Source organism: Physeter macrocephalus, chromosome 14 (genome assembly GCF_002837175.3).
Source record: "Physeter macrocephalus isolate SW-GA chromosome 14, ASM283717v5, whole genome shotgun sequence".
NCBI lineage: Eukaryota > Metazoa > Chordata > Mammalia > Artiodactyla > Physeteridae > Physeter > Physeter macrocephalus.
This window is the reverse complement of record NC_041227.1, coordinates 91,287,354-91,297,042: the sequence shown is the minus strand read 5'-3', so window position 1 is coordinate 91,297,042 and position 9,689 is coordinate 91,287,354. Positions and strand designations below refer to the sequence as shown.

The 9,689-nt window shown below is 49.2% G+C and overlaps 1 protein-coding gene across 1 annotated transcript in view; it reads right to left on the bottom strand.

The window, feature by feature from the left end:
* The window catches only part of ANKFY1 (ankyrin repeat and FYVE domain containing 1), a 92,863-nt gene that overhangs the window by 4,293 nt on the left and 78,881 nt on the right, over positions 1-9,689 (bottom strand). Inside the window, exons 20-24 of the mRNA XM_024127620.3 lie at positions 5,039-5,186; positions 4,483-4,573; positions 4,056-4,180; positions 2,470-2,616; positions 455-545 (exon numbers count right to left, since the gene is read on the bottom strand). Of these exons, the coding sequence (XP_023983388.1) occupies positions 455-545; positions 2,470-2,616; positions 4,056-4,180; positions 4,483-4,573; positions 5,039-5,186 (602 nt within the window). The remainder of the gene's footprint in view (positions 1-454; positions 546-2,469; positions 2,617-4,055; positions 4,181-4,482; positions 4,574-5,038; positions 5,187-9,689) is intronic.

Sequence of the window (9,689 nt, the reverse complement as noted above, 5' to 3'; positions counted from 1 at the left end):
GGAGAAGCCTCTTTCTTTAAAGCTCAAGAAAGGCTCAGCAAGAGCCCAAGAGTCGTCTCACTGTAATGGGAACAGCTCCCTCAGTTCTCAGGAGAGTGGCCTGCGCTCAGGCTGGGAAGCACACGTCCTGGGAGCGCAGCGATCAACTCAGCTTCACTGCAAGCGGGAAGCCTGGCTAAGATGACAGGAGGCCCGACAGGCCACCTAGCACTGTGAACCCCAGCATTCGGCAGGAAAGCCATCAGTCTGAGTGCCCGCTGGCCTCCGTACATCACTAGAAGTGCGCAGGGTCCCGTCACTTCATTGCTCCATGTGGTCAAGTTTTGCCCAGGAGAGTACAGGGCCCTGGCAAGTTCATGGTTTACCATGGGAAAAGGCAGCAGCAATGGTATAGCAGAAATCCCCTTATTCCTCTGGCAAGTGATTGGTGGGGGGTGGGTGGGGACAGTCTTACCAGTGATGTTTGCGAGTCGTGACTCCAAACTTGGCAGTGCACTCATAGCAATTGGAGCCGTCACACCACGGAGGCTCCTTGGACAGCATATCTGCAACACAGCACAAGACTAGTTCCTGTCAGATACCGACTGTGCCCAGCCGGACCCGGGGCTCAGAAGTAGCAGGGAAATGGCCCAGTAAATAAAGCAACACGTCGCAGAGGGACGTGAAGGATAAGGAAGCAACATGTAGGCACGCTTCCTTTTACTGCGCTTTGCAGATATCGTGCTTTTTACAAATTGAAGGTTTGTGGCGACCCTGCATTGAGCAAGTCTAGCGGTGCCATTTTTCCAACAGCGTTTTCTTACTTCATGTCTCTGTCACGCTTTGGTAATTCTCAAAAATTTCAAACTTTTTCGTTATTATTATATTTGCTATGGTGATCTGTGATCACTGATCTTTGATGTTACTATTTTAATTGTTTTGGCATTTTTTTAACAATGAAGTATTTTTCAATTGAGGTATATACATTGTTTTTTAGACAGTGCCATTGCATATGCAATAGACTACAGTACAATGTAAACAGAACTTTTATATGCACTGGGAAACCAAAAACATTTGTGTGACTTAGTTTATTGCAATATTCACTTTCTTGTGGTGGTCGGGAACTGACCGAGGTCCGTCTATATTCTAATTAGGTCAGGGAAAGTGTCACACAGGAAAATATGGAGAACCAGCGTTTGCCAGGCAGACTGGGGTAGAAGGAAACGGTCTTAAGGCAGTGAAACGGCCCAGTGTCTGTGGGGGAAACACATGCGGTCAGGGATGGTACGGCAGCGAGAGGGCAGACCAACAGCCGGCAAGACTGGCAGGGGCCCAATGGTAAGGGGAACAGGGATGGAGGGACCAGACAAGAGAAATGAAGGGGGCAGAATCCGTCAGGTCTGGCGACTGAACAGAAGCCGGGGGTGAGAGGGAGGCGGGGAGCCGGAAGGAGACGAAGGTGATTCCCAGGTTTCTGGACAGAGTGACTGAGTCTGAGGTGGCACCACTGGCAGGGAAGAGACATCAGAGAGAAGCAGAGCAGCAGAGGAGTTCAGTTTTGAGTCTGTGGAAGCTGTGGGGCGTTTAGGTTGGAAGCTGCCAGTGTAGGTGACAGCAGCAACCACCAGTATCTCTCTAACCACAGGCCGGCACTGCTTGGAGTGCTCCGCGCACAGAAGGAGACCGAGCTCACGGGGAGGAATCAGTCGTCACCAAGCACCTTCCACACGCCAGCACCGCAGATGGCGTGGGCTCCTGATCTGAGCTCCTAAAAGGCCGACCAAGAGCACGGCAGATAGTAGACTAGACATAGAAACACCGCACTTCGGCGCTGGCTCTGCTACAAACCAGCTTTGTGACCTTGGGCAAGTCACCTACGTCAAGATCACACAGCTACTAAGTATGTCTGAGCTTGTTTCTCTGCACATACCATGGGGCTAAGAACCCTGTTCCACCTGCACTGTGGGTGGTGACAGCACGGCGGCACTTGAGGCATTCTGGGTCTTTCGGCTACCTCAACGGGGACAAGTAAAGACCTGCAATATGACATCATCAAGCGTGAAGCTCTCCTCGCCACAAAAGGAACACAGAGGAGGAAGAGTCAGTGGGGCCGAACCAGGAGGCAATTCTGAAGGATGCAGAGAACCGGCATCGGCTGAAGGACAAAGGGTGTGCAGACATGCAGTCAGGAGCCGTGGGAAGGGGGAATGCCTGGAGCTGATAGGTTTCTGGTAGGATCCAGGGACCTGGGAAACTGACGGGAGCGCCAAAGCGGGACACCCTGTAAACCAGACTTCCAAAACTGACCCTCCCACCCCTGCTCAAAGGCCCTTCGTGGCATTTACAAAGTCCTAAACCATAGGGCGCCTGGAAAACTGCTGGTTCAGACCATGAAGCAAGTCATCATGAGATTTCAAGGTCACCAATACATCCAGATAATCAACGCTATCACTGTGCTTGCACTGGAAGAGCAGAAAGTGGGCCACTCACCTAAGAGTCTAAACAGCAGCTGCTTGGTGGCAACCTGGTAGTTGAAGATGTTGACCCCTTGGTTGTTGTTCACCCCCAGGCGAGCACCCGAGCGGACGACGGCGCGGCACAAGTTGGCATTCCCTTTCATGTATGCCAAGAGCAGCACTGGGAAACAAAACCACGGGCAGGGCTACTTCCCACAGCCGAGGGCAGGACATGTGATGGCAAGGTCCCCACTGACGCACGAGGGCCCTGGGGCTCTCGTGACAGCGCCGCGGGGGATCTTGCGGCCAAGGACCCGGCCACAGCCAGGGGGTCCAAGGCAGCTCCAGCTCCAGAGACACACTCCTGCCCATTCAGAGCTTCGGCCACGGGAGAACTGAGAAGGATCACACACTGACGGGAAAATACACCATTGTTTCAGCTGCCTTCCTCTGGCCTAAAACACTGGGGGGCTGGGGGACAAAGCTCTCTTCACACAACGTGACTCATTCTAAAGGCTCGTGAGGTGTGTACGTACACATGGAGAAAACAATGGATTAGCAGGGTAAACCTGCTCCAGAAAGTTCTTCCACCCCACGGAGCCTCTCTCCTGGGCAGGTGCAGGCCTGGTGGGCACCCGGGCTCTGGCCGGGCCATCCTGTTGGCCCTCCCTGCTGGGCGTGAGGCACCTGCCTGCCTGTTCACCTGCTCCTGGACAATGGGGCTCACTGGAGCAGGCTCTGGGTCCAGCAGCTCACTCCCAGGGCTGACTCCCCGGAAGCTCAGGCTCACCACCACTGGTTTAAAACACATGTTCCTGAATCAGGGCCAAGAACTGATGACAGAATATTTGGTCCCATGCTAAGGTCTGGGACGCCCTTTGGTGACTGCGTTGCTGCCAAAGGCCGTGGGGGTCTGTCCGGCGTGACGGCGAATGAATGGGAGTGCGGCAGCCGCAAAGGGCCCACAGAGCCCTGGGCTAGCAAGAAAGAAACTCGGGTTTCATCCTTGTTTCCTTACTTGAAAAATGGGGACACACTACACGCACCGCTTCCCCGAGTAGTCAACAAGAAAACGAACGCCAAAGTCCATCAAAAACACTATGAAAGCTACACAAATTAACGTAGCGATTGTGGGTGGCTAGAGCACTACCGTGACAGAGGCCTGATTATTAAAGCCCTCAATTAGACATCAGCCCTCATCTGTATATAACATGCCACTTTTTCAAAGCACATAAATACACACTGTAGCACATTTCCTCCTTCTGAAGCACCTGGGAGATGGCTACACTTCCTCTCTCTCTCGGGATTTGGAAGCTTGGGTAGGGATCTAGCTGACTGGATATGAGATAGATGAGGGCAATAAAAACAGGTGGGCAGGCCTGTCTGGACATGGATATGGCTTTGGAGCACTAGACCCACTTCAGGTGTGCTTGAGCCTAAAATCAGATACTGCCAAATTCCAAGTCAGGAATCTGTGACAGGTTCTCACAGAGCCCAGCCCACTGGGCTGAATGTCCTTAAGTAACGGCACGGGTGCCTTGTTTTTCGGCATGGGCTCTTATTTTTCTAGGAAGCAAGGAACACCAGTGAGACAGGACAGACAAAAACCTTATTACATACCTGTGTTTCCTTCTGCATCTGGTTTATCCAGAGGATACTCAGGCATGCACTCTAAGAAGAGATCAAAGATGGCTGCTGCGTTCTCCTTGCCGTATTGTCCCAAAATGTGCAGTGGTGACTGGCCTCTGATAAAACAAGTAGGAAAAGTTAGGGATTTAGGGATATATCTGCCACAGCCATCATGCATAAGAGAAATGGGATTTCCAGAACTTTGTGATGCCGGATAAATCTAAATAATCATAAAAGTTTTCCTAAAAAGTATTTTCAAAAAGAAAAATTCTGGGGTACTAAAGGCTGGTCAAGGGCCCTAGTGGACAGTTCTGCAGCATGCCCCTGGGGCTAATACAAGGTGACCGTGACCACCAGGTCGGAGGGGCAGGCCAGGGGCGTGGAGCTCTGGCCTCTGCCCTGAACCACACACACTCACCGTAGATTAAAGGCTTCAGCATCCACGGTGCACTCTGTCAGGAGGACCCGGATGTTGTTGAGCCGGCCATGCATGACAGCGAGGTGAAGAGCTGGGGAGGGAATCCTCTTACAGTGCAAGCCCAGAGGCACAGAGAGAACATCTCGACCCTTCCTCACCCTCACAAACCTCCCTCTAAATGGGACTCAGCCAGAGCAGCCACTGTCCACTCACAGAACCATCCTTTCCATGCTTCACCATCCCCAAGAATGAGTCCTAAATGCAACCTCCTAAGATTCACCTTCTGCCTCTGCCGCTATCCAAAGATGAGATTCAGTGGTTTCACAAGAAGCCATTTAGGCTTCTAGGGTTACCACTCACATCAGGAGACTGCTCAGGCCCTGGTCAGGAGCAGGGTGCATGCCTGGCTCAGAGCACCTCCTGTCGCGGCACCGCCCCCGTAAGAGCCAAGCTCCGGGATGGGGAGCAGACCCAAGGGGGCAGTGCCCCTCCAACCCTAGAAGGGAGGGACTGCTCGAGGCACTCAGCACTGCACACGAGGAATGACTGAAGTTACCGTTATTTCCATTCTCATCCACAGCAGCAAAGTCCACTCCATTCTCCAAGAGGACTGAGCAAATGGTGGGCAGGTCCTGCTGGGCAGCAAGATGGAGGGCGGTCTGGCGGTGCTTGGTTAATTCATTCACTTTGGCTCCTGCAAGAAGCTGTTGAAGTTGATTACACGATCAGCCGTTCTACCACAACCAACCAAGGTCCTGTGTAAGGGACCAAGCCTGCCTATCTTCTGGCATCCACAGAGTCCGCCCTGCTGGCAAAGCTGGGAGCAAACTCCTGGTGAGGCACAGGCCAGCAAAACCTATCCCAAGGGCAAACTGGCGATTATCAAAATGTTCAAAAAGCCATTCCCAGGACACAGAAATTCTAAGACTTCAGTATATTAAACTACACAGGACTGCAGTGCACTATATAAGGATGTCCACTGCGTGTAACAGTAAAATCAGACTGCAGAGAAGATTTAGTTATAGAAATTATAATATATACAAACAATAGAACTGATAGCCACTGAGATGTTAAAAATTTATGGTTTAACATGAAAGGATATCTATGCTATAGTAAGTTTAGAAAAAAGGCAAGTTAGGCCTCTCTTGCTTTCTGAGATGGCCCATACTCTGTCTGTGGAGTGTGTTTCTCTCTAAATAACCACTACTTACCTATCAAAAAACAAAAAATAAAAATAAAAAAAATAAAATTTAAATTTAAAAAGGCACATTGGAAAACAGGAAGATAGTGTGACTCCATTTGGTGAGACAGACATAGAGAAATGCATATACACACACACAAACATACACAAACCGTGAAGGTGTTTAAAAGCATACACGCCAAACTCAGGGAAGAGTCAGGAGTGAACGGGAGTTACTAACTGCTTTATATCCTTACATGCTTTAAGGGATATAAATAAATCCACAATAAAAATGTACTTTTTTTTTTTTTTTTTTTTTGCGGTACAGTACGCGGGCCTCTCACTGTTGTGGCCTCCCCCGCTGCAGAGCACAGGCTCCGGACGCGCAGGCCCAGCGGCCATGGCTCACGGGCCCAGCGGCTCCGCGGCATGTGGGATCTTCCCGGACCGGGGCACGAACCCGCGTCCCCTGCATCGGCAGGCGGACTCTCACACTGTGCCACCAGGGAAGCCCCAAAAATGTCCTTTTTTAAATTATTTTTTTTAGAAGAAAAAAAGCAACACAAAGAATTACAGAATCAAAGGCAGGAAGGTCCTTTAAATAGTGTCTTACATATTCATTTAGTATCTGAAGTTCATTCATCATCCACTTCCTGACAAAGTTTCAAAGACAGCTGCTGTTAACAGAACAGAACCTCTACTTTGCAGTCAAAGCCCAATTTGCCTTTCCTGAGGTCTGCAGCCACCCTTGGTTCCTTTGTCTGTGTGTGCAGGCACTCTGCCTCTGGGAAAATCTAGGCAGTGGTCAGCTTCTCTGGTTCTGACCCTGACTTCCAAGTCCCAGCCCCCCAGACCTCTGGGTACCTGGTCAAATCACTCATAGGTCCAAACAGGACATGTCATAGAGGGGTATTCACGGTCGTGAGTGCTGTGCTAGGGTCATCGCTAACCCCAAGGCTGGTTAACTGAGGGCAAGGGGAGAGGTTTGGAGAAAGGCACTGTTTCAGCGTGAACAGGTTCCAACATTAAGCTATACCGAGTCATAGACAAAGGACTACATGGCCACTGTTTGGAAGATCAGCTATTTCTAGGGACTCCTATCACCTGCCAGATCAAGCCACAGTAAGACAGAAGCATGACCTTGAGGAAGGGGCCCTGACCCTCAAAACGCCAAGGTTCCCAGGGTGGCAGGAAGACTGACAAACACGGGGCACAACTCCCTATTCACCTCTGCTTCCTTCGCTGCTCCCCACATCCAATCTGCACCTGGCGTCTGTCAGACCCACCTCCTCACCACTCTCCAGTCCATCCTTCTCTGCGGTTGCCTCCCCTAGGCCTCTTCTCTGCTGACACTGCCCCCACACCCTCACACCCCACCCCCAAGGCAGATGCTCTGTCAGCTCCAACACATGTCAAGTCATAAAGATTTTCCTAAAAAGAATTCTTCAAAAACAAAAATGGCAGGGCACCAAAGGCTGGTCAAGTGCCCTAGTGGTCAGTTCTGATGGGAGGCACCAGCAAGTGCCAGCTCTGTAAGCCAGCCAGGTGGCGTGGAGCCCTGGTCTTGGCTCGGGGCCGTGCTCTCAGCTCAAACACTCTACTACTCAAAGGATAAAGGCTGCTCACAGTTCTTGGTTTGAAATATGAGACCCCATGACCTGGTTTCTACCTGCCTCTCCAACCACATTCCTTCTACTCTCTGCTCAAATTTCAACCAAACTTTGCCACTTGAAACACCACGTGCACCTTCCAGTCTCCACATCTTTGCTCAGACCCTTCCCCTGCCTGGGTGGCATTAAGTTGTCCTGGAAAAGACAGGCTTTGGGGTCAAACAGAAATGGCCAAAATCCCAGCTATACTACTAACTAGTTGATTTTCCTTCCTTCCTTCCTCCCTCCCTCCTTCCCTCCCTCCCTTCTTTCTTTCTTATTTATCTATCTATCTATCCATCCATTCATTCATTCATTCCTGCATGTGGGTTTTCTCTAGTTGTGGCGAGCGGGGGCTTCTCATTGCAGTGGCTTCTCTTGTTGCGGAGCACGGGCTCTAGGTGCACAGGCTTCAGTAATTGTAGCACACGGGCTTCAGTAGTTGTGGCTCGCGGGCTCTAGAGCAAAGGCTCAGTAGTTGTGGCACAAGGGCTTAGTTGCTCCACAGCATGTGGGATCTTCCCGGACCAGGGATCGAACTCATGTCCCCCTGCAATGGCAGGCGGATTCTTGACCACTGCGCCACCGGGGAAGTCCACTGATATTCTTTTTTTTTTTTTTTTTTTTAATGTGGCCTTTTTTTATGTTGAATTTATTGCATACTTTTTTGTGTGTGTGTGTGATACGCGGGCCTCTCACTGTTGTGGCCACTCCCGTTGCGGAGCACAGGCTCCAGAAGCACAGGCTCAGCGGCCATGGCTCACGGGCCCAGCTGCTCCGCGGCATGTGGGATCTTCCCGGACTGGGGCACAAACCCGTGTCTCCTGCATTGGCAGGCGGACTCTCAACCACTGCGCCACCAGGGAAGCCCCACTGATATTCTTGAGGGAAGAAAATTCTTTGAGATTAAATTTTCTCCTTTGTAAAATGTAAAACATTTCCTACATCCCTCTGAGTAGTTTTGAGAATTAAGATGTAGTAAGCTCCCTGACATCAGTACTGGTGATAGTTTTTTAGATCTGACACCAAAAGCAAATGCAACAAAAGCAAAAATAAAAAACTGGGACTACAAACTAAAAAGCTTCTGCACAGCAAAGGAAAAACAATCCAATTAAAAATGGGCAAAGGATCTGAATACATATTTTTCCACAGAAGACATACAGATGGCCAATAGGTACATGAAAAGATGCTCAACATTACTAATCATCAGGGAAATGTAAATCCAAACCACAATGAGAGGGACTTCCCTGGTGGTCCAGTGGGTAAGACTCCAAGCTCCCAATGCAGGGGGCCCGGGTTCGATCCCTGATCTGGAAACTAGATCCCGCATGCATGCTGCAACTAAGAAGTCCACATGCTGCAACCAAAAAAAAAAAAAAAAAAATCCCACATGCCACAAGGAAGATCCTACATGCCTCAACTAAGACCTGATGCAGCCAAAATAAACAAACAAATAAATAAATCAGCATTTTTTAAAATCCCATGAGATATCACCTCACACCTGTTAGAATGGTTATTATCAGTAACAAATGTTGGCAAGGATGTGGAGAAAAGGGAAGCCTCGTGCATTGCTGGTGGGAATGTAAATTGGTGCAGCCACTAAGGAAAAAAGTATGAAGGTTCCTCAAAAAATTCAAAATAAATCTACCATACGATCTAATAATTCCACTTCTGGGTATTTTTCAAAAAAAACCCCCTGCTAATTCAAAAAGATATATGCACCCATGTTTAACTGCAGCATTATTTTCAGCAGCCAAGATATGGAAGCAACCTAAGTATCTGTGAGGGAGGGATGGATAAAGAGCTGTGTTATGTATATACAATGAATACTATTCAGCCGTAAAAAGGAATGGAATCTTTTGCAGCAACATGGCTGGACCTAGAGGGCATTATGCTAAGTGAAATAAGTCAGAAAGGGAAAGACAAATACCGTATGACCTCACATGTGGAGTTTATAAAACAGACAACAAAAAACCCCGAAGCTCACAGATTCAGAGAATAGACTAGTGGTTGCCAGAGGCAGGGGTGAGGGCTGGGCAAAATGGGTGAAGGGGGTCAAAAGGCACAAACTTCCAGTTACAAAATAAGTCAGTCATGGGGGTGTGAGGCAGAGCGTGGTGACTACAGTGAATGAACTGCAGTGTTTATCTGAGAGTTGCTAAGAGAGTAAATTTAAAAATCCTCATCACAGGAAAAAAATTTGTTGTAACTACATATGGTGACAGATGTTAACGAGACTCTGTTGATCATTTTGCAAAATATATATACAAATACTGAATCAATGTTGTATACCTGAAGCTAACTTAATGTTGTTTGTCAATTATACCCCAAAGAAAGATTTTAAAACTCATGAAAAAAAGAGAGTGGGGGGGAAAGGG